Here is a 23,950-nt window from a genome sequence, read left to right as displayed (position 1 = left end):
TTGGAGGAAACTTCAGAAGCCATGCATGCTATCCTAGTTTGCTTACTTTGTGTCCTGCAACATGATTATGTATTTACAATATAGAATATTTGCATACCATCCATGTTAACAACAACAACAAAAATTTACCCTAAGTTCATTTAGATACTATGTTACTGACTTATATGCTGTGTTTGTTTTAATATTTTAAAATCCTCCTTTTGTTACTTTGTAAGTAACTCAGGGAAGCAAATGTACATAATGCTCCTTCTGGCCTCCTGTTTTCCCTGCAATATCAACCCTGTGAAATGGGTTGAGCTGAGAGAGTGACTGGCCCAAAGTCACCCTGGCCAAGGTTCAGTAGTTGACTTACATACACTTTGGAAACCAAGAGAAGAACAGTGCTCCAGATTTCGTTCTGAAAATGGTTTCCCCAAGTAAAGCATGTTCTCAAAGTTACAATGTGTGCATGAGTCCAAAAAGATAAATAAATTATCAGAGAAAGCAAACCAAAACATAGACTTACCATATTTTTCCCGAGTATAAGATGTACTCTTCCCCCCCCCCCCCGAAAAGTGGTGGAAATGTCTGTGCGGTGCGTGTTATACAACAAATGTTGCCAAAGCCCCGCCCACCCACCTGCCTCCACCCTTCAGCCTCTGACTCCCAGCAATTGGCCTCCTTGCAGCAAACAGCCTGATGACTTCAGCACAGCCCGATGAGCACAAGCAGCTGATTGTTGGATCGGCCTCCCAATGATCAGCTGTTTCAGGCTGCAGGGATTGCCATCGCCTATTGCTGCCTCTGCACACCCCATTTTTGGCCTCCACATCCTGTTTTTGGCCACCGCGCGCCCCATTTTCTGCCCATTCCGGGTGGGAAGAACCTGAACAAGTGGAAAACGGGGTGCACGGAGGCCAAAGATGGGGCACAGAGAAGTGGCAATAGGCGATGGCAATCCCTGCAGCCCGAAACAGCTGATCCAACTGACAATCAGCTGCTTGCACTGATCAGGCTGGTCTGAAGCTGAACAGGCTGTTTGCTGCAAGGAGGCAAATTGGTGGGAGGCAGAGGCAGGTTTCTTTCCTCCTCAAAAGCTTGGTGCGTCTTATACTTCAGAGTGTCTTATACTCCAAAAAATACGGTATGTTAAATCTTCCATGTGTGTCTATTGTATATACAAGAGCTGGGTGTTATGTAGTAATTAAGCTGCCAGACCAAATGCAAAGAGGCCCATCTTCTAATCCTCCCCAGGCACAGAAAGTAGCTGGGTGACTTTGGGCTAAGTGCTAACTCTCAGCTGCAGACTGGGAAGTTGAAAAAACATCTATCTACCAACATCTGTCTGTCTGTGGACCAGTATAACTTTCCATAAAGAGGCCTTCACCCTGCAGCTGGTTCAGTTTGGGCTGGTGCACATACAACATTTCATAAATGCAATATGTCTTGCCAGAAATAGGGAGCGTATACCCAGCTATCTTGTGTTGCTACTTCATCTCCTGTTCAGCTGCTATCTCCTAATAGGGATTTTACATCCCCGTTTTCTTACCTCTAAATCAGCTTTGAAGTTCACATAGAAGTTACTTTCCAAGAGAAGATTCTCCTCTGGCAGGCCTTTTAAGAGAACTGGTCCAGTTTTTAGGATACCGCTGACCTACTAATGCACTTAGGAGAGAATATGTGAGCGGATAGGGAAACAGAAATAGTTCATGAAGTTTAAGTATAAATATTGTAGTAGCTCCTTCTGCAAATGGAAGGGTAGAGTCCCTTTGGTTTTTTACACAGAGTGTTTGTTTTTGTTTTAAGTGGTTCTTGTGTAGAGCACCTGAAAAGAAAACATACAACCATAACTTTCAGAAAATTGGCAGTGGGAACAGGGTGTGGTTAAAGCTTACCATATATCTTTTAATTTGTGCTGCCAAAGGGCCTAAGGTATGACATGCAGAAAAAATAATAAACCTTTGTTTGTTTTGTGGGGGACAGGAACTGATCTTAGGGTGGCATGTCTGTTTCAGGGTCTCAACTCTGTAAGATAAAGCCCCCTAAAATGCACTTTAATGAAATCAAATTAGAAAAACAAGGGGATAACATTACAGCTATAGAATGAAAACACACCACATTAAAGCCGCCTTACATATTACATAATTAAGCAAGACTTCATTGGGGTGAACATGGGGAAATCATTCTGGCAGCCCACAAATTTTCATGTAGGATTTAGCTGGGGAAAAAAAAAATACAACTGCTGTGTTGCTTTGGATCAGTAGCTGTAGGTGAGATTTAGGAAGTAATGAAATCCATACGGTTGCTTCCACAGGGCAAAGAGGCTATATGCGCCTCTTTAAACACTGATTCACCCCAGACACATCTCCAGGGAATTATAAAAGGCTGGAAGAATGCATAAGCAGGGAGGAGCATAGACCCTTGGTTCTCCCTGAAGCCCTTTTCCCATTTGAGGATCTTTGCTTTGATGTCAGTTCCCTTCCAGTATGTGGGGGGAAGAGGAAAACAAATAAGGAAGAGCACCTTCCTTCTTATCTACATAATGAGTAACTCGGGGGCAGAGAGACTCAAGGAACTTTCCATTATGTTATGTCTTGAATTTAATAAAATGAGTGCTGGATTGAAACTTCCGTAAACCTGAACAAAAGCTCGCTCTCCCTCCCTCCCTCTCTCTGTCTCTCTCTTCCTGTCTGTCTGTCTGTCTCTCTCTCTTCCTGTCTCTCTCCCTCTCTCTCTCTTGGTCTCTCCCTCCCTCCCTTTCCCCCCCTTGGTCTCTTGGTCTCTCCCTCCTCTGTGTCTCTCTCCCTGTCTCTGTCTCCCCCCACCCTCTCTCTCTTCCTGTCTCTCTCTCTCTCTCCCTCTCTCTCTCTTGGTCTCTCCCTCCTCTGTGTCTCTCTCCCTGTCTCTGTCTTCCTGTCTTTCTCTCTTTCTCCCTCCCTCTCTCGCCCTTCTTGGTCTCTCTCTCTTTCTATCCCCCTGTCTCTCTCTCTGTGTCTGCTATCCATATCAGCAGTGATCCTGACTTTGACTACAGGGAAGGGATTGGAATCAGGCGTTTGCTGGAAAAAAAAAAATTCCCCTTTTCTGCCACCTTTAATAAAAGCTTAATGCTGACTCAGGATTCTGAGAAAGGTGTCCTGAGTTAGATTTGCTGTGTGGTTTCTGTAGATTAAACTCTTTGTGTTTTATGTTTCTCAGTGAATCCGCTATAGATTCATCTACCTGTGCACACAAGTAGATAAATGCATATACAGTACACAAAGAGATAAATTGTCTAAACAAACCTTTTAGCAGCTTACAGCTCTGTATATATAATCAAGTCACCAAATAGTTAACAAGCTGATACATGGGTGCAATAAAAGTCGGAGGTTGAAAGAGGGCCGTTATTGATGGCGAGCAAGCCTTTAAATTCCATTAAACTGATGTCACTGGATGGATTTACGGCTCTCCCTCCGCATCCTGCATAACTGATGCTCAGTGATTTTTTTATGCTTAGGAGCTTATTGCATATCTCATGCATGTAAATGTATACCTCGAAACAAGTCCTGGGAATAGCTATGTTAATCTGCATTTTATTTCTAATAACTTCTCACCAAGGATTCACTTCTAGTTGATAGTTGAGAATCTCTGCAGAGTTTCTAATTGCAAGTTTCTTCGCTGTGTGTAAGTTCAAGTTTTTAAGTGGAAAATTACATAGACTGAATCAGAAAGCTGAACCAGAAAAGGCTAGTCTGTATAAAATACTCATAAGAACTGCTGTGTAACGCGTCCTTTGTAATCTTGCCCACAAAAGCTGTTTCCTGGCTGTGTGTGTGTGCATGTATGTGGCAAAGAGAACAATTCTGCTGGGGCTCCCATCAGGAAGGATTACATGTGCCTGCCCAATCACCCAGGCTTCAAGTCAGCTAGTTGGTTTGCAGGAAGAGATTTTCCCACATGCTGACATGTTTTGCGGAGCATCCTTTTCTTTCAATGAAGGCCACAGCAAAGTTATGTCGAGATTTCATTGACAAGACAGAACAAACAGCATGGCCTTTTGACCAATTCTTAACAGAGACATGACTATGACATTAACCTTGTCTAGCTTAAGTAGTGGCTCTCAAGACCAGACCCAGTCAGTGTCCAGGGTTTCATATGAATCTAGCTGTCAAATAATTCAAATTTTGCTTGATTGATTCTGTTGTTTCTGCCATTGTAATATTTAACAATAGCTTCTACTATTCTTGCGATTCTGACAAATTGAGAGTCCCTGAAGTTTAAAATTTAAACTTTCTTTAATTATGTGGTTTAATTGGACAATTCATGCAATTCCTGATAAAGGGCCACAACGTGTCACCCGGGCCTTGTTTTGCAGTCACAGACTGACTTATATTTGTTGCATTTGGAAAAATGTATCCTTACATAATTTGGAATTATTCTGTACAAATGTTCAGGTATCCATATGGACCTGACAAATGTACAACTTATCTGAGATTTGAGAAATAAAATGAAAAAGAGTGGGGGGTTTTTTTTCATTTAGTGGAGTACTAAAATGCCACGAGACAGCACTGAACATCATGAAGTGTTAACTTAGTTCTAAGGATTTTCTACTTGTGTATTGGAATTTTTGAGAACAACCACAGAAGATTATATAATTGGAAACACTCTGGAGGCTGTTTCTCATGTGTAATTTTGTGAGATGTTTGCCCTCTTCGTGTTGCTTTTTTAAAACTTAAAGTCTGTCTTTTACAGAACAAAGCTGAACTATAACTCTCCCAAGGATGATGGATCTGTGTATAAAATTGAACTTGAAGGGATATCTGTGGATACCATGAAAGAGATTCTGGACTACATCTTCAGTGGCCAGGTATGTGTTACCAATACTATTCCTCCATATATCTTCAGGAATATTGTGTATGCACATATGTGTATCCGGTCACAATTCTGTCCATGTCTGCTCAAAAGTTAGTCTACAGCTGAGTAAGTTAAATCTCTTAGGAAATATGTTCATAAAGCAGAAATATTTCACAATGAATCCTGGCCAGTTTCTGATGGATCTCCTGGTGGATCACTGAAAACTTTGTGAAGCTAAAGTAGACTTGGCCCCAATTTGTCAAATAAATACTCCTTTCGTTCTTAAGCATCAGTATGATCGTTCAAAGAGATCATGCTTTTATCTGTTGAATTCTGCATATACTCTAGCATCCGTTAAGAAAATGCAGCTGGAGGAAATTGGAAGCCCAAGTGGGGAATCTCACTTCTACAACAGCCAACCAAACACTTTGCCGAAAGTTGCAAACCCTATGGGACACCTGCTATGTGTTCTGTGACTCTGAAAGCCAACTTAGAAATAGAATAACAGAGTTGGATGGGACCTTGGAGGTCTTCTAGTCCAACCCCCTGCTTAGGCAGGAAACCCTACACCACTTCAGACAAGTGTTTATCCAACCTCTTCTTTAAAACTTCCAGTGTTGGAGCATTTACAACTAACTTCTGGAGACAAGTTGTTCCACTAATTAATTGTTCTAACTGTCAGGAAATTTCTCCTTAGGTCTTAGTTACGTCTCTCCTTGATTAGTTTGCACCCATTGCTTCTTGTCCTGCCCTCAGGTGCTTTGGAGAATAGCTTGATTCCCTCTTCTTTGTGGCAGCCCCTGAGATATTGGAACATTGCTATCATGTCTCCCCTAATTATTCTCTTCATTAAACTAGACATACCCAGTTCCTGCAACTGTTCTTCCTATGTTTTAGCCTCCAGTCCCCTAATCATTTTCGTTGCTCTTCTCTGCGCCTGTATTTCATGACCTAGCCAGTAAAAATGTGGGTCTACTGGAGAAGAAGAAAGTCTATGGGTCTTGCTACAACAGGTTCACATGTCCTTTTGTATTTTTCTAGCACTCCACTTTTACCTGTTTATTAATCTAAAAGTAAACCTGGAAAAATCAGCTAGGTCAGTGATAGCGAACCTTTTTGTTGTGATGTGCCGAAAGCACACTCCTGCCGGCACCCTCAATGCAGTGCGCTCCGCGCATACGTGTGCAACACCCCTGTCCTGTCCCCTTACCTGCATTGTGTATGCGTGCGCCTCCCAGTTGATTTTTGGCGCATTTGAGTCCGTTTTCGCCCTCCCAGAGGCTCAAGGGAAGCCTCGGCAGCCTCGGGAGGCCAAAAAATGAGGCTTCCAGAAATACCGGAATTGCCCGTTTTCAGTCTCCAGAGAGCCTCTGGAACCTAGGGGAGGCTGTTTTTGCCCTATCGGAGACTCAGGGGAAGCCTTTGGAGCCTTGGGAGGCTGAAAACAGGCCCGTTTTGGCACTTCCGGTATTTCTGGAAGGCCAATTTTTCAGCCTCCCAAGGCTCCAAAGGCTTCCCTCAAGCCTCCAATAGGGCGAAAACAGCCTCAAATGGGCCAAAAATCAGCTGGGAGGTGCGCACATGCGCAGTGCAGGTAAGTTTGGCTGGGGCTCACACAAATGGCTCTGCATGCCACCTGTGGCACACGTGTGATAGGTTCGCCATCACGGAGTTAGGTGCTTATGTAGGAAGCTATCTGGCATTTGACTCAAGCCTTCGTCATAACCGGCCGCACTTTTCTGCCTTGACCCCTAGATCAAGCTAAGCGAAGACACCATCCAGGATGTGGTACAAGCTGCTGACCTGTTGCTGCTTACCGACCTAAAGAAGCTGTGTTGTGAGTTTCTGGAAGGTTGCATTGCTGCGGAAAACTGCATTGGCATTCGGGACTTTGCGCTACACTACTGCCTACTCCACGTTCACTACCTGGCCTCGGAGTACCTTGAAACACACTTCCGGGACGTCAGCAGCACGGAAGAGTTCCTAGAACTCACTCCTCAGAGACTCAAAGAAGTGCTGTCTTTGGAGAAGTTGAACGTTGGGGATGAAAAACATATTTTTGAAGCAGTCATTCGGTGGATTTCCCACGATCCTGAATTAAGAAAGGTACAGGGCTCTTAAAAGTTACCTTTAAGAGGTTTGGATAAAACATACAACATTTGCTCCTGTTGGTTTATTTGGATGCTTCTAATGTGGGGTGTTTGGCTCCCTGTTTTGGAACATGGTCAAGTCATGTTTGCTCGGCTTTGAGTTTCCTTGCTCTTGTAGTTCCGTGGTCGCCAACCGGTAGGCCGGGGGCCACTGGTGGTCCATGAGAAGACTTTGGTGGTCCGCAGAGAAATGTCACCCCCAAAGCAATTAGTCCAGGCTGAGCAGGGACACAAGGCTGCGCTGCCCACATGGCCCATGGGAACACAAGGCATGCGTCGCTTGCATTGTGAACCACATGAAGTAGTGAGGGGAGGGGGGAAAGGCCTCAGTGGGAGAACTTGCCCCACTCACCCCACGTGCCTGGTTTGGCCACCAGGCTGTTTCTTTCCGCTTCTTTCTTCTTCTGCTTTTGGCTGCACGCAAGGAAAGCAGCAAAAGTCTTTCTTTTTCTGCCCCAAACTCCGCCAGGTCTTTGGGACCCTTCAAGGCATCCTGGTCCAAGAGGCTGCGCCATTCTGGCAGAGTTTGGGGGAAAGAAAGAAAGACTTCTGCTGCTTTCCTTGCATGAAGCCAAAAGTCTCTCTCTCTCTCTCCCCCTGAGAACAGAGCTGGAGATGGTATTCTGTGATCCCGAATAAAAGAATGATTGATCGGTAGGAAAATGGGGTGGGGAATTTTCCTGCAGAAGGTTTTTTTTGGATTTTCCCAGCGTCTCTGGTCCGGGAGATTTAAAATTATGAGTTTGGTGGTCACTGAGGTCCAAAAGGTTAGCGACCCCTGCTGTACTTCATACATCATCCTATACAGGTAGTCGACCTATGAACAGAATTGAGCCCAAAATTTCTGTTGCCAAGCGAGACATTTGTGAAGTGAGGCTTGCCCCATTCTGCGACCTTTCTTGCCACAGTCATTAAGTGAATCACTGCAGTTGTGACGTTAGCAGCACAGTGGTTAAGTAAATCTGAGGTCTCCATTGACTTTTCTTGTCAGAAGATTGCAAAAAGGTGATCACATAACCCTGGGACACTCTTAACCGTTATAAGTATGAGTCAGCTGCCAAGCGTCTGAATTTTGATCATGTGACCATGGGGAAGCTGCAGTGGTTGTAAGTGTGAAAAACAGGTGTAAGTCACTTTTTTCAGTGCCATTGTATCTTTGAACTGTCACTAAAACGAACTGTTTTTAAGTTGAGGACTACCTGACCTCCAGGATGTCAGCAGGCTTTATTCACTCACTGTCCAATATATCTTCTTAGCTACAAAACCAAGACTCTTATCTAAAGACTGAACACTAGGAATACAAGAAAGCTGAATTTTGTCATAAAGTCATATTCTCCAGATTAGCAGGATCTGAGATTTTTACAACCATTCAACTCATAAATAGACTCTACTATTTCTTGTCTTCTTTCTTTTTTTTTCTTTTGGCACATCCCTGCCCCCGTTGTCTCCATTCTGTTCTGACCAAGGCTTCCCGAGACTGTAATTAAGCCCACGCTTAGTCCAAACAACTCTTGCTTTATTTCAACACTGGGAATTATGTTCATTCCCAGCCAGTAATGAGTCCCAAACAATCCCTCGAGATAAGCACCCACCTTTCTCTCCTTTGAATTGTTGCCAACAACTAAGGGCCAAATTAACTATAAAAAAACAACCGAAGTTCAAAGTCCACACAGAGCTTCCAGATTTAATCCGAACAGAGCAAATGACTTTGCTTCCTGCAAAGGTTTCTCTACCTTTGCACCTCTTTTAACTCCTTTAGGAGAGGGGCAATCACCTCCAATCCTTACTCCCGAGTCGCCTCTTTTGTCTCCGCTGCTCCTCTAGCAGCTCTGCGCACACACACACTGGGAACAGGCTCCCCTTGTTCCTCTGCCTTGCTGCTGCCAGACTCTGGAGGCTCCAGAGTCAGCACGCCACTCCCAGATGGTCCTGGCCCCATCTCTGCATTGGATGCAGGTCCTCTCCAGACTCCTGGACTGTTCCCTGTTCTTCCCCGTTGCCCGATTCCGCTGCCATCTGCACAGGCTGCTGGCAAACGACAACACATTCATTACAAGAGTTAGTAGTTGGAACCATTTGTTCTCTACTTTGGACAAGGCCCCCGCTTTGGCCTACAATTGCTAAAACTTGGTGTAGAATTTCCTACCATTTTGAGATAGCTCGAAGTTGCCTCTCTTCCTGCGAAAGTCTAATTAACAGGAAATTTTAAGCGCAAACTTTAAAGCTCGGGATCATTTTGTGAACTTCCGTCATCTTTGTGGCTCTCCAGGTTCATATGAAGGATGTTATGTCGGCTGTGTGGGTCACTGGATTGGACTCTACTTACTTGCGTGAACAAATGATGAATGAGCCATTGGTTCGGGAGATTGTCAAAGAATGTAACAACATTCCACTCACCCCACCCCAGCAAGAAGAGGCGATGCTGGCTTCTTTTAAACCCCGAGGATACTCGGAGTGCATCGTGACTGTCGGGGGCGAAGAAAGAGTGTAAGTCATTCAGGGAAGCGGCTGTGGGTCTCATTGGCAAGGGAAGGAGTCAGAAAGACATAAGAAGACATAAATTTGACATAAAGGTCAAACACTCCATCAAAGAAAGGTTTGACATCGATGTAGCAGAGAATAAGCAGATCTTAAGGGTTGCATGGTTGGGTTGTCGCTGAGCTGACCTTACTTTTCCTGCAAAAATGTTTCATTATCAAGCTAAGTCCATCATCGGGTAGACTACTGATGTTTCACCTGGCTTGGTAACCAAACATCTGCAAGAAGAAAAGCAAGGCTGGAAAAGAGCAAGAACCCAATGAGCTTGAGAATTATGGGTTGTTTTGAGACACTTATCACTGAACGCGGGGTTAGCTCCATGTCTACCGTCAAGCCAAAGTCTGGGAAAGTCTTGGCAGCTGCCGGTCAAGCTGACTCGTCTCGCCTTTTATATTGAAATAATGTTTAGAAATGGTGAAATGCCACGTTGTAGCCAAAGTGTCCATATTTTACTTCCAGAAAAGCTTTTGGGTCTAAACCTTTGTAGAAAACTATAAAGGATCATTTGTTGCAGCCTGAATTGGTTCCTTGCTGGGTTATATTTAATGATCAAGATGCATTAGGTGAATTGTAATCTACCATATCCTCCCCCACCCCCCCAAAAATGGTTAATTTTCTAACCAAAATGATAAGGTGGAATAATTTCATATCAAAATAACTGAGTTCTTCTCCTGGATTTTCTTTCTCTATTCCCTCCATCCCAAAATAAAAGTGTTGTGTTCTGATTGAGATTTGTTTTATAGCCAGGAATCAATTATAATTTCCCCCCCTCCAATATATATATATAAAGCTTTATTTGGGAGTGGTTTATCTCAGCTTCTTACTGTCTTTCCCAGTACTGATTAATTTGTGAATCGTATTGGAGGCCAAGTCTTTCTGAAATATTTAAGAGAGAGAGAGAGAGAGCATTTTTAAAATTGTTTAACAATGAATTGTCCAATAAAGATGAGTTAATTTCTGCTTTTTTCTTTCTATTCAGCTCCAGGAAGCCTTCAGCTGCAGTGCGATGCATGTGCCCTTTGTATGACCGTCACAGACAATTATGGATAGAGCTGGCTCCTATGAGTACACCCAGGATAAACCACAGTGTACTTTCTGCAGGTAGGAAATATGGTCCCCTCCTTCCCTTGAATGAAAAAGGGTACAAAAGTTTTAAATATTTGCAGAGTCAAATAATCTTTTAGCTACTGTCAATCAGATCCTGGGCAAGTATTAACCTGTGAATAATTAACTTATCTCTCGTTTAGAGGAAAAACCATAGAGGGAGGGAGGGAGGGAGGAGGAAATGTTAGTTTTGCCAGACACATGTGGTATATCAAATAAATATTTGATGAGGTGACCAGTTTTTGACTAAGAAATACAAGCCACTGTTCAAAAGAGATCAGTGGAAAATGTTATGTATTTATAGCTTTTCTGAAGTTTATCTATCCTTTTGCTATTGCATTCTAACAGGTATGATAGGTTTTCACCAAAATACATTTTTTTGCTTCCATTTCCTCTAGCAGCCTCTCCAGAGGGTGCATACTTGTGGAAGTTAGAACAGGCAAGATTGTAGACGCAGCATCACAATTGGATTCCTGACATTTTGTATGCACATATGATGTAGGTGCAAGTATAAAAAAGGTTGCGGCTTAGAATTGCAATATTGTGGACTGTCTGGCCATTTTGGAGATGCTGTCATTTCCCACTCAGACATTGTATACAAGGAAGTGCTATAAACATGTACATCCTGGTCTTAGAGGAACTCAGTCACATTGTATATATTTTACCATTTTTTTAAATTCTTCGTTGACTATGAATATAGTCAGAATACAGAATAACAAGAGTTGGAAGGGACCTTGGAGGTCTTCTAGTCCAACCCCCTGCTCAAGCAGGAGACCCTAGACCCATTTCAGAAAAATGACTGTCCAGTCTCTTCTTAAAAGCCTCCAGTGATGGAACTCCCACAATTTCTGAAGGCCACTGTTCCACTGGTTAATTATTGTAACTATCAAGAAATTTCTCCTTAATTCTAGGTTGAATCTTTTCTTGATTAATTTCCATCCATTGCTTCTTATCCCACTCTCAGGTACTTTGGAGAATAGGTTAACCCCCTCTTCTTTGCGGCAGCCCCTCAGTTGCAACACTGCTATCTTGTCATTGTCTTTTTCACTAGACTTAGACATACCCAATTATTGCAACTGTTCTTCGTATGTTTTGTAGCCTCCAGTCCCCTAATCATCTTTGTTGCTCTTCTCTGCACTCTTTCTAGAATCTAAATGTCTTTTTAATAACACACACTTTCTTTCCTGCCTTTTTTATATGTAACTCAAGACAGCCAATATCCCTAATACTCCTTGTTCCTCCTATTTTCCTCTGGAGTCGCCCAGCCAGCATTCATGCCTAAGGGAGGCTTAGAACTGAGTTTACTAGGCCAGCTCATCATTACTACACTAAACTGGTTCTTTTACTCTTTTGATGTAATCCTTTTGTCCTTGTACATTTTCTTTACTGCTTAACAGAAACTTGTTAAACATCTTAGAGCCAGTAATTAGATATATATATTATATCCAACCATAGTTTTCTTAACTACGTTTAACAAACTACAGTGGCTGTGTTCACAAAACATACTAAGCCAAACTCAAGAAGATAAATAAATAGTTTAGTCTGATGTTCATTCAGGTGCCCACTACACCTGCTGGGTTATTATTCACTCATGCCTATTGAAATAGTTGCAGATGTAGTCCAGCATACCAATTTTCACGCTCCTGAGAAGATCTGGGCCGAAATGTTCTGGAATGGTGCAACTTGGTTAGGCTGTAAAGTCGGGCTCACTTCTCACACCTATCGTGGTTTGGCTGGGCAGGAATCTTATTGCCAGCTAGGAAGAAGAGCACCTGAAGATAGGACAAGAAGTAATGGGTGGAATCTTACCAAGAGAAATTCAACTTAGAATTAAGGAGAAATTTTCTGTCAGTGAGAACAATTAATTAGTGGAATGACTCACCTCTAAGAGGTTGTAAGTGCTTCATCACTGGTGGTTTTTCAGAAGAGATTGCTCAGCCATTTGTTTCCTGCTGAGCAAGGGGGGTAGGACGAGGAGGTATTTCTTCCAGTTCTGTTATTAAAACCTGAAGATGTAGCCCTTTCATTAGTTTCTGTGATTTAATTCCAACGCTTCTTTCTCTCCCCAGTTGTTGATCGTTCTGATAAAATGCATGTTATAGCTTGATGTGCCACCATTCTGACCTGTGTTTTGAAATATCTCTTTATGGCTTGTTTCTCAGAGGGGTTCCTGTTTGTCCTGGGAGGTCAGGATGAAAACAAAACTACCCTGAATTCGGGCGAAAAGTACGACCCAGATGCAAATACGTGGAGCCCCTTGCCACCGATGACCGAGGTAGCTTGCAGTTTCTACGAACGGTGTACCGTAGCTGCTTAGGCACTCATGTCGCTTGTGTTGGAGCCTAACAAAATTTGCGGAAGTGTATGATTAAGAGTTGGTTCTTACCCCTCGTATTTCCAATAGGCCCGGCACAATTTTGGTCTGGTCGAGATTGATGGGGTGCTGTACGTTTTGGGAGGTGAGGATGGAGAACAGGTGCTCACTTCCATGGAGTCCTACGACATTTACAACAGGACGTGGACAAAGCAACCGGACTTAACAATGATTCGGAAGGTAAGAGGCAGGAAAAAGGAAAAAGCAAGCTGGTTGTATTTCTTTCTGAAATTACTGTATTGTATCTCTCTTTTTTTTCCCCCACTCCTTTTTTCTATGTGTTTTTTTAAATAAAAGAATATTACCAATTGTAAGTGTGAAACAATAAGCTCTGTTTTCCTCAGTTTCCCTTTCTGTGCCGTTCCCCAATCCTCAAGAAAAAAAAAAAGATGCACTTGAATTAAGAGGTTTTAAATTTCTTTGGGGCTTAGTGCCAAATTTCTCTTAAAAGAGACCACAAGGTACTCGTTGCCATTACACAGATTGAAAACCGAATGAAGAAATTGCTTCTGCAGGAATTACAGTATCTAATAAACAAGGGACAAGAGAAGGTAAGTGAGGAAGAAATAAAGGAAAATTAAGCACTGATTTAGGAATTTATAAGTCAGTCATAAAGTTTCCCAGAGTTGTTGTGAGTTGGCTGTCCCCAGAAATACACAAATCCTTAAAGTTGTCTTGCTACAACTTTAGTTCAGCGGCTAGCAATACCAATTGGGGTTTGGTCTCAATCAGGCTCCTCGAATAGAGCAACCTATGGCCATCTAGATGTTATTGGATTTCAATACATCTCACCCATAACCACTAATATTCAAAGATGAAAGTTGACTCAACCTTCCAAGGTCAGTAAAAATGAGGACCCAGATTGTTGGGGGCAATAGGCTGACTCTGCAAGTTGTTTACAGAGGGCTGTAAAAGCACTGTGAAGTGGTATATAAGTCTAAATCCTATTACTGTGATGAGAATAGTTCTCTAGTTGTGTTTTCAAAGGTCTGCAGATTCTCAATTCCTGACAGGACAATTCTCATTCACTTGTCTCAGAAACCCCAGAACTTTCCCTGACTTTACACTGTAAAACTGTGCATATTGGCATCATGTGATGGACTCAGAATAACTAGTATTTTTTTCTTAGCAACCCTTTGAGCTAGCTAGCTGATGGCTTGTCTGTGAGAATCAAGTCAGTGTTGACTCCTGGACTGGTTCCTGCAGTTTTCTTGGCAAGGTTGCAGAAGTGATTTGTTGATGTAGTTGCTGCAGCTGCCAATAGGATTTACACCACGTATTAATATTGTAAAAGGATGTTTCGGTTGTTGGTCGTGGTGCTGAAAACAGTGGGGCCAGATCTTCAGATAACTTCTAGGTAGTTCCTGCTTCAGAAGATGGACTTTCTAAGCAATTTATGCCGTCGCTTATATCGAGATGGTTATCCAAAGCCCAACAGGAGAAATAATTTCAGTATTCAATATTTCAGTATAAATCAAAGGTCCCCAAACTTGACAATTTTAAGACTTATGGACATAGCTGGCTGGAGAATTCTGGTCCACAAGTCTTAGAGTTGCCAAGTTTGGGAACCCCTGATCTAAACAGCCATGTGAGGTTTTATAACATCTTTTGAAAAGCTTCATATGGAAGATCACATCCACAGCCAGTTAGAAAAAAATAAAAAAAATATATTTTGTTCACTTCATGTTGTTCTTCCCTGTTCCTCAACCTCAAAACCAGATCTATGTGCTTCTCAGAAGTGCTTTTAAAAAGTCAGTGAAGATTCTCAGTCTTCCAAGTAAACATAGCTGGAAGTTGAGGCGTGGCAGCTGGACCCCTCTCCCTTTTGGTTTGAAATGTTTCACTGCTTATCTGAGTCGCTTCTTCAGTCAAGAGTGAACTAAAGAAGCTACTTGCATAAGCAGCAGAAGGTTTCAAGCCAAAATTGGGGGGAAAAAAAATCCAGTTGCCAAGACTCAACTTCTGAACTACTTTTAAAAAGCCGCGAAAAGGGCAGTGACACCAAAGAAGCATTCAGGCTCTTAAGAAATGGCCCCATTGCAATTGCAACAAAAAGGTCATCTCAAAAGCTCCTTTGGTGGTTATAGAAGAATCCTTACACATTGATACTAAGATGGATTCCCAGAGAGTAAGCTTCCTCACTGACCACCCTGTCATGTTCTCTCAACAGACAGACAGACACTCTCATGCGTCATCACAAAATCTCCAGAACCGTAAAGCCTACAGACTTGAAATTTGGCACGTATGCTCCTCTTGGTTTCTATGTGCTCACTAAGAAAGGATTTTTGGAAATGACCATTGGAGCATTAGTATTTCCTATATTATTATTAACACGCTCTGATGCTAAGGAGTTCTACTCCCCCTCCCCACCTGAAAAGAAATCTGTCCCAAATGCAAAACACAAACAGAGGAGAGGAGTTTCAATTTCAGTTTCACAGCACCAAGCAGCTTTAGTGCAGAACAGTTGAGTTAAGCCATGCCCAGTATCCTTGCTGTCTCCTCCTTGCTCACACAGCAAATACTGCATCAGTTTCCAAACAGCCCTCAACTCTCTCATACACTGACACTGACGCTAGCCAGATGACTACCGATGGATGCTGGTAGGCAGAGCCAGAAATCCCCCCCCTCCATTTTCCTCCCCCAAAACTAACCCCGACCACATAGTTTCATGGCGAAGCACGAGTACCCAGCAGTCTCATATAAAAAAAACCCAAAACTTTAAAAATTGGGGGAAAAAACTGTATGCAAGGGCTGTCTCCCAAAAGGTAGTCAGGCCAAGAAATCCACTTGATTTCATTGATATTTTAAATTAAACAGTGTCCCTGTTAATGATTCCTGTCTCAAGCCTTTACTAGCCTTGTCCTGCAAAACTTTAAAGCTTTATCTTGGCAACCCATTCTGAAGACCTTTTGAGGCAGCACTTGAGGTCTCTCAATTCAAGGAACTTTGGTTGTTCCCTTTGAATATAAAATGTCTTTAACAGTCAAAAGCAGGAAGTTGAATTGTTCTGGAAAGCTTGAGTGGAGCGTGATGAAGGGGTAATTAAATAACTTTTAATGCTGAGCCGGACCAAGTCTTGCTGACTTTGATGGGCTCCACAGATTGTTACCATCTCTTCAAATATGCAATCTTGGTCTCTATCATCTTGTATCACTCTTAATAAAATAATGTGGGAGGAAAAAAAAGAAGTAATAGAAAGGCCCTTTTTTAATTGGTTGGTTGTCTCAAGATATACTGTTTGAACGGTTTAGGGAATTCTAATTCTTTAGGAGGAAACACCCGCTTGTTTCTTTTATCCAAGCAACACCTGCCTGTTGCTTTCATGTATTTAAAGCAGAAATACTACTTCTACCTCCCTTGCAGGTTTGACAATTGGTTTATGGCACCTTTTTGTCTGATTTCTGCCAACTTGGCTTCAAGGAGGCCTCAGAGTCAGATACAATCAATCCAAAGATCAAGACTGTTCAAAACATTAAAAGATTTTCATTACAAGGAATAAAATTCTGGTCATAATTTAGCATGGTTACGTTCTTTTATGTTGATCACAAGATAATTTTTTCTGCAGTTCTCTTCCCTTTCCACTTCTCCTTCCTGTTCCTCTTCCCGCTCTCTTCTTCCCCCTCCTCCTCTTCCTCCTCCACCTTCCTCTTTTCATGGTATGGGAAGGTAAAATCTTTTGTGAATCTAGCATAATACAAGATGCAAGCGTTAAGGTACAAGTTGCCATTAGAACTGATTAAGAAGAGAAACAATCCTTAAACTCGTGTAGAGAAAAGTTGAATCTCATTAGAGCCATCCTGTTGGAATTGCCTTCCTACGTTCCAAATAGGGATCCAAATTTTAAAGCACTCCGTCTTCTGGACTCTTGTTTTTATTTTGAATTGTATCAGGCATGGGATCTTCTTTTAACCATTGGTCGATTAATGCACGAGGGGACTTCCCCTTTTAAGAGTTCATCATTTGTGTTACTGTTGTGTCGCTGCCTTTCGTCGGGACATTGTGGTGGATCGACTCACGCCTTGCTCTGTGTAACAGATGTTGTGCATTTTCACTTTTAAGATTGGTTGCTATGCAGCTATGAAGAAGAAGATCTATGCGATGGGCGGGGGTTCCTATGGAAAGCTCTTTGAGTCTGTGGAATGTTACGACCCGAGGACTCAGCAGTGGACAGCCATCTGCCCACTGAAAGAGAGGAGGTGAGTGAGATACTAAGATTTATTGGGTGGCGCAGTGGTTAGAATGCAGTACTGCAGGCTACCTCTGCTGACTGCCGGCTGCCTGCAATTTGGCAGTTCAAATCTCACCAGGCTCAGCCTTCCTTCCTTCCGAGGTCGGTAAATGAGGACAATATGCTGACTCTGTAAACTGTTTAGTGAGGGCTGTAAAAGCAATGTGAAGTGGTATATAAGTGTATTGCTATTAAGATTTACTGCCAGATGACTAGATCCATCCACCATTTCCCTACTCTCACAAGCTGTTCAATGTTTCACGGACTAAACCTGGAATCTTCTTTATCAATCTTAGATTTAAGCATTAACCTGGCCGTCATAGGTGCTGAAATTTTTGTTCAGGTGAGAAAGAAGTCTGTTGCAGGTGACCTTAGCAAAAGGTATTTTCACCTCTGGCCAGGCAATAGACTAGCCGCCTGCATTTCTTTTCAGACTATGGAGAGGGAATGAGTGGTATCTAGGCTCTTTGGCTAGGATTTATTTTTGTTCTTTTCCTTTTTAAAAGCCACGTTTCCACGTTTTTTAAAAAAGTAAAGGTTTCCATTCACTCTAATTACTGAATTGTTTTCTTTACCTGCTCTAAGTAATTGTACATAATGATGTTGTTTTAGAGAACAATGAATCCGTTAGCAATTTACATGCACTCAAATGTAAATGGGTCCCTGTTTTGTGGGAAGTAGGATGGGAAAGCCTCTTCTACTGTTTTTAAAGGCTGCCAATGAGTAGAATTAAAGTGTTCGGCCTCTAATGGAAATTGACTTCCATGCCATTGTGAAAGTGTATAAATTAATCCATGGCCAGAAACCTTCTTAACGGACATAAAGAAGAATGGATAGCCTGTTTAGTGAGATTCCTTAAAGTCCTTTGTTTGTGAGATGGTCAGCCATAATAATTTAGCAAAGAAAGAAAGACAATGATGAGCTAGCATCCCCAATAAGCAAAGGATTCTTATCCTTTGAGACTTCACTTGAGCTGTGCAGGGGAATAAGAGGCAGGAATACTAAGGCAGTAGCTTACTCCCAAGAAACATACCTACCTAGGCTAAGACAACATGGGAAGGGGTTAGTAACATGTATGCTGAGTTAATGTACATGCTTACATGTCTCATCTTCCACTATTTTTCAGGTTTGGGGCTGTGGCGTGTGGCGTGGCTTCAGAGCTCTATGTCTTTGGTGGAGTGAGAAGCCGTGATGACAATCAAACCAGTGAGATGGTGACGTGCAAATCGGAATTCTACCACGATGAATTTAAAAGGTAAATCTTTGCTCTCTAACGGAGCCTCATCAACTCTACAATCAGTTGGCTGTTGCCTTGTGTGACCCTTGGCAACTTCACTGAAGAGCATTTATAAGAGCTGCACCTGGGGAATTCTCAACTGCTCTCCCTCTAGCCAATAAAGTCGACTTTGATTGATTATCTCTGCAGATAATCCTTCTCAGTCTTGTCACTTGGTATCTTCGGTTGGCTTGAAACCTGGATCTTGGGGGGAGGGGGTGGGCAAATCATTGCTAAAGCTCTTTCCCTTCAAAGGAAATGCATCTTGCGGCATTCGTGAGTACATTTGAGTGCAGCCTGCCCTTGTAGATAGAAAGTGGGCAGGAGTGTCAATATAGACCAACCGGCTCAATTTTTGGCCTGAATCTACAATGATTTATACATCGCACGGTTTCCAATGCTTACTTCTATAGGGTTGTGCAAAATATTATTCAGTAGCTTCCCAGAACAGCAATCAATCAAATCTTTATTCGGTTGTAGACCAGCATGTAGAATACAGAAATCAGAGTTAATTAAAATGAAATGTAAAAGAAATGTGCAGATAAACAGAGAGATGAATGGGTGGGTGGGTGGATGGATATTCTAAACTAAGGATAGATAGATAGATAGATAGATAGATAGATAGATAGATAGATAGATAGATAGATAGATAGATAGATAGATAGATAGATAGATAGATAGATAGATAGATAGATAGATAGATAGATAGATCGGTCGATAGATAGGTAGGTAGGTAGGTAGGTAGGTAGATAGATAGGTAGATAGATAGATTGATTCTAAACTAAGAAGGATTGAAGTTAATCCTACAGCATAAAGGGCAGAATGTTGAGGAATACATAACTGTAGACAGAGCATGAAGCATGGAAGCTGCTGCAACCTTTGGAGGGCTCATCGCCACTTTGAAAGGTATCCCTAATTTTCTGAGGATGCAAGGACAAGCCTTCTTCTGCATCAGCCAGGTTAAGAAGCAAACCCCACAGGGATCCCTGGAATGCCACCACATTATTGTAAGAACAGTGTTCTTCAACTTGGCTACTTTGTGGATTTCAACTCCCAGAATTCCCCAGCCATGTGGTGAGGTGTAATAGCAGAATCGTAGCCCATCCATGTTTCTTTATGCCCCACCTTATACTGAATAACATCAATGCACAGTTTATTTTGAATGCTTCCTCATCTCCCCTTTTACTTTGGAACACTGCAACCTCCCTATTGCCTTCTGTTTGAGACCCTGTGGTCAGGTCTAAATTCTTTTACACCCTTGAACATGTCACGAGAAATGAAGGTGCGCATCAACACACCCCTGAAGACAGCCAGAGACAGTCTTCAAAGCAGCCAGGTCTCTGCTGCTTTCTATGCTTCTAGAGGAATGCATATCACTTGCTCTAATGCCTTGTGCAAAGAGCTCTTCTGAGTTCTTTGCGCAACCCCTAGTAGGCACAACCCCTGACATGATAAATATTGAATATGGGAGTAGTGGCACTATAAGCATGTAACTGTAGCTTTTTTCTGCTTTGTGTATGTTTGTGATCATTCAGGTAGTGCTTGACTTACAACAGTTCGTTCAGAGACCATTTGAAGTTAGCAATGACGCTTGAAAAAGAGACTTACGACCCTTTCCCCCACTTAACAACCGTTGCAGCAACTCCATGGTCAGATGAGCAATTGACTCACATTTATGACAATTGCATTGTCCCAGGGTCACCTTTTGTGACCTTCTGACAGGCAAAGTCAACGGAGAAACCAGTCACTTAACAACCGTGTTACTAACTTAGCAATGATTCACTTAAGAACCCTGGCAGGAAAGCTAGCAAAACAGGGCAAAACTCACTTCATAAATGCCTCAACTAACAACAGAAATTTTGGGCTCGGTTGTGGTTGCAACTCAAGCGCTACCTGTTATCTGCAGTGCAATATGTCTTATGCTGCTGTTTACCAGAAGAGGGTGCTGTTGGAGTATAAAAAAGGCTGTGAAGGGTTTCAGGAAATGGCTTCTAAGCTTATTAGAAGGGATCTATTCCTGTTGGTTGCCGTGGATTGTTCAGTCGACTTTTTGTGTTGTGACTCTTGTGCTTCACAGTACAGTCGTTGAATTCCACACTTTTGTGTGTGTGTGTCCTTGTGTGTGTAAAACTCCTTAAACTCTGCACCAGGACCATACATTTTCTTCCTTCACAGCGCAGGGTCCCAAATTGAAATATTGAAGAATTGATCTTTGCTGCCTGAAATTGGGGGAGCAGAGAATCGAACCCCTCGCAGTTCCCACCCTTTTAGTTCAAGGCTTGAAATATTCAGGTCCAGACCAACAGAGGCGACAGACGGTGCCAACAAGAACTGCTTCCCATAAAATATATAGCAGCAACAAATAACAATTTGCAGTCATCTGATACCGATCCAAATTCTCGGCCTGGGGTGGTAAGGCCCACCCTAGCTCATGATTGGTCTGGCCTTTGGATGAATATTCTGTTCTTCAAAAGAATCGTATTCAGGCTCTGTAGATACAGCTAGTTCTCTAATTACAGCCATATGTTTAGCAACCACTCAAAGTTAAAATTTGGAAGATCAAAATTTGGACGCTTGGCAGCCAACATGTATTTATCGACGGTTGCCTTGTCCTGGGGTCATAATGATCACCATTTGCAACGAATACACTCATCAAGAATCATAAGAATACAACGCTTAGTGATGTATTCTCAGTTAATCACAACACTTAGTGAATAATAACGGCACGATTCACTTAACAGCTGTGCCCAAAATGTCATAAAGTGGGGGCAAAACTCAACTGCCTTGCTTAGCGAGGTTAAGTTGGGACTCCAATGTGATCGTAAGCCGAGATCTACCCGTAATTGTGGTAAGAAAATAACAACAGCGAATGAAAAAGTAAGGAAAACAAATAACACACCATTCTTGTATTAAACTGCCTTCGTGCTGCTACTGCCAAGCTTGGTCTAGCCCTGTTTATTGTACCTGACGGGGATTCTTTGAGATTCAAACTAGAAGTATTTCCCGGAGATGCTTCCTGGAATACTTAGATGCCAAGTTGAACGCCAAACCCTCTGTGTACAGAACTTGTATTCTGTCACTGATTCACCCAGCATATGAATGTCGGCAGCTATTAAATAAAAAGTCAAGCGCAGCATTGACCAAAACAGGAAGCCTGTCATCTATTTCCGGTGCTTTCGGCTACAAATTCTATAAAAGCCACGCCCACCTGCTTCTGCAGCGTGAAATGACTTTTCCTGCAACACAGAGCATGGCATTTCGAGAATATTGAGAATATCTGAGGACGGGATAGGTCACCTCGGAGGGAAGTATGGCATCAGTTTTAAAATCCTTCAGAGGATTTTAGTGCACTGCGGAAAAGCCATTTGCAAATACATGCTTTCTTTCTAGATCTTTCTTTAAAGACTACTGATTAATGAACAAATTTTCACCCCCTAAAATGTTGCCTTTCTATGCAGATGGATCTATCTGAGCGATCAGAATTTATGCATCCCAGCCAGTTCCTCATTTGTGTACGGAGCTGTGCCCATTGGTGCCAGCATATATGTGATTGGCGATCTGGATACAGGTTAGTGGCTATAAACCACATGATTGTTGTTTTTCTAATGAAACATCGCATTGCTACAAGATAGGCTTGTCAAACTTCTCATCTTGTTTGTTTATTTATTTATCAAGTTTAGAAACTGCCCGTCTTCCTCATAGAGTAACTCTGGGTGGTGTTCAAATAAGACATAAAAACAGTATAAATATTATAACACAAGGCAGATTTAATACAAATATAAAATGTTTAAAATTCAGAATTAAAAAGCGTGGGGGGTGCTTGAGTTTAGTAACACTGCTGGATATGTGAAAAACAAATATTTTCTTGTTTAAAAATGTGAGTTTCTCTTCTGCAATCAAGCTGCAAATATATCCTGGGTCACAAGAAGGTTGTTACTACCCCGACTACTCTGTTTAAGCATCCTTTGGAAAGCTACACTGATCTATGGGTGCTGTCTTTAATATGTTAAATATTCCCCCTTTACAACCAAGTTGGTATATTTTCGTTGGAGACATTACAGTAAGCCACAATCTCATTCACCTGTTCTGGGCTTAGCATACCCATTATGGTTTATATGATATGATAGTGAAGCCACTATGGTTCATTCAGCCATCCCTATCTTCTATAAAACACACACACACACACACAACACAGAGAGAGAGAAAGAGCGCACATTGTGTGTAAATTTACCTTTTGGTAAAGTTAAAGCAAGGAAGCGAATGAAGAAATGTTTAAAATATTTCTATCCTAATGTTTCATCCTGTTGTGGCCTTTCTGGTAATGCACCAAAACTGCTCAATCCGGTTGAAAGCAATATGATTTGGGTTATCAAAAAGCTAAACCAAACCGCTAAAGGAGTTCTTTGTGGAGGAGGAAGCCATGACAGTTCTTGGAAACCAAGCAAAGTCTTTACTTGAGCTTCATTCTGGAAGGAGACAACTAAACGAAAGCTCTTACCCTGATAATCTCATTTGTATCAATTATAGAAGCTGGACCTGCCATTGGACTGGCATACTTTTTTTATGTTCATTATCCTTGTTGGTCCATATCGATTTGCATTCTCAGAGCAGGTATTTCTGCCAATGGATGATGGGTTTCTGGCATTCTTCTTCTGGCTCTTGGCCCAGATTGCTAACAGACTCTTAAAAACCTTTCCCGGAGTCCATGCTGCCTTTACTGAATCATGCAGTGCGTGTTTCTCTTTATCTTCATAAACAGGCTCGTTAGGAATGATGTCATCAAACAGCGCCTCCTAGTCTTCCATTACTAACCATGCAATTTGGCATCTTCCCCAAAAACTGATGCTTCAGATGCTTCAACACCAGTCATTTCACAAGAGACCAAGCATTTCACATCCTGTTCCTTAATTATTCTCTAAACTTTTAAACAGTTTAAAAGCTAATAACATAATTACCAGAGTAACAAGAGTTGGAAGGGACCTTGGAGGTCTTCTAGTCCAGCCCTCTGCTCAAGCAGGAGACCCCGTACGCTTATGAATACTTCACTTGGTAGGAGTTTTTTTTGACTTGCATTTACTTTTATTCAGGCGTCATTACAAAACAAAAATACAGAAAAGAAACAAGAGAACTGAGAGAAGTGCAAAGGAAGACAAATACCGACTTGTGATGTTTTTCAGTACAGTAAAGTACACACACACACACACAAATACAACCTCCACCTTTTGCTTTGACAACATTTCAAGCCATTTCTACAAAAACAAAATCATTCTAATCAGCAAAACCTAAAATCAAAGTTTCATTTTTTTTTTCCCCCCACTTCGAACAAAAAGTCCAGAAGTGGCTTCCAAGCAAAAAACAAAACTCGATAAATTGTCTTTAATTGAAACCGTTCTGCCATCTCCACTAACCCCCATCCACTCTTCCATTGTGAGATTTTAGTGTGTTTTTCCATCTTTGTGCACATAAGA

At 42.1% G+C, this 23,950-nt stretch overlaps 1 protein-coding gene across 2 annotated transcripts in view; it reads left to right on the top strand.

Moving 5' to 3' along the window:
- The window catches only part of GAN (gigaxonin), a 51,523-nt gene that overhangs the window by 6,409 nt on the left and 21,164 nt on the right, over positions 1 to 23,950 (top strand). For both annotated transcript variants that reach the window (XM_087940551.1, XM_026714141.2), the window contains exons 2-10: positions 4,711 to 4,825; positions 6,568 to 6,918; positions 9,232 to 9,449; positions 10,480 to 10,601; positions 12,767 to 12,879; positions 13,009 to 13,158; positions 17,038 to 17,174; positions 18,333 to 18,461; positions 21,941 to 22,050. In XM_087940551.1, coding sequence (XP_087796677.1) covers positions 4,711 to 4,825; positions 6,568 to 6,918; positions 9,232 to 9,449; positions 10,480 to 10,601; positions 12,767 to 12,879; positions 13,009 to 13,158; positions 17,038 to 17,174; positions 18,333 to 18,461; positions 21,941 to 22,050 — 1,445 coding nt within the window. The remainder of the gene's footprint in view (positions 1 to 4,710; positions 4,826 to 6,567; positions 6,919 to 9,231; positions 9,450 to 10,479; positions 10,602 to 12,766; positions 12,880 to 13,008; positions 13,159 to 17,037; positions 17,175 to 18,332; positions 18,462 to 21,940; positions 22,051 to 23,950) is intronic.

Source organism: Pseudonaja textilis, chromosome 11 (assembly GCF_049901715.1).
Source record: "Pseudonaja textilis isolate UNSWEBS1 chromosome 11, rPseTex1.2, whole genome shotgun sequence".
Classification (NCBI taxonomy): Eukaryota; Metazoa; Chordata; class Lepidosauria; order Squamata; family Elapidae; genus Pseudonaja; species Pseudonaja textilis.
This window is presented reverse-complemented; position numbering and strand designations above follow the sequence as displayed.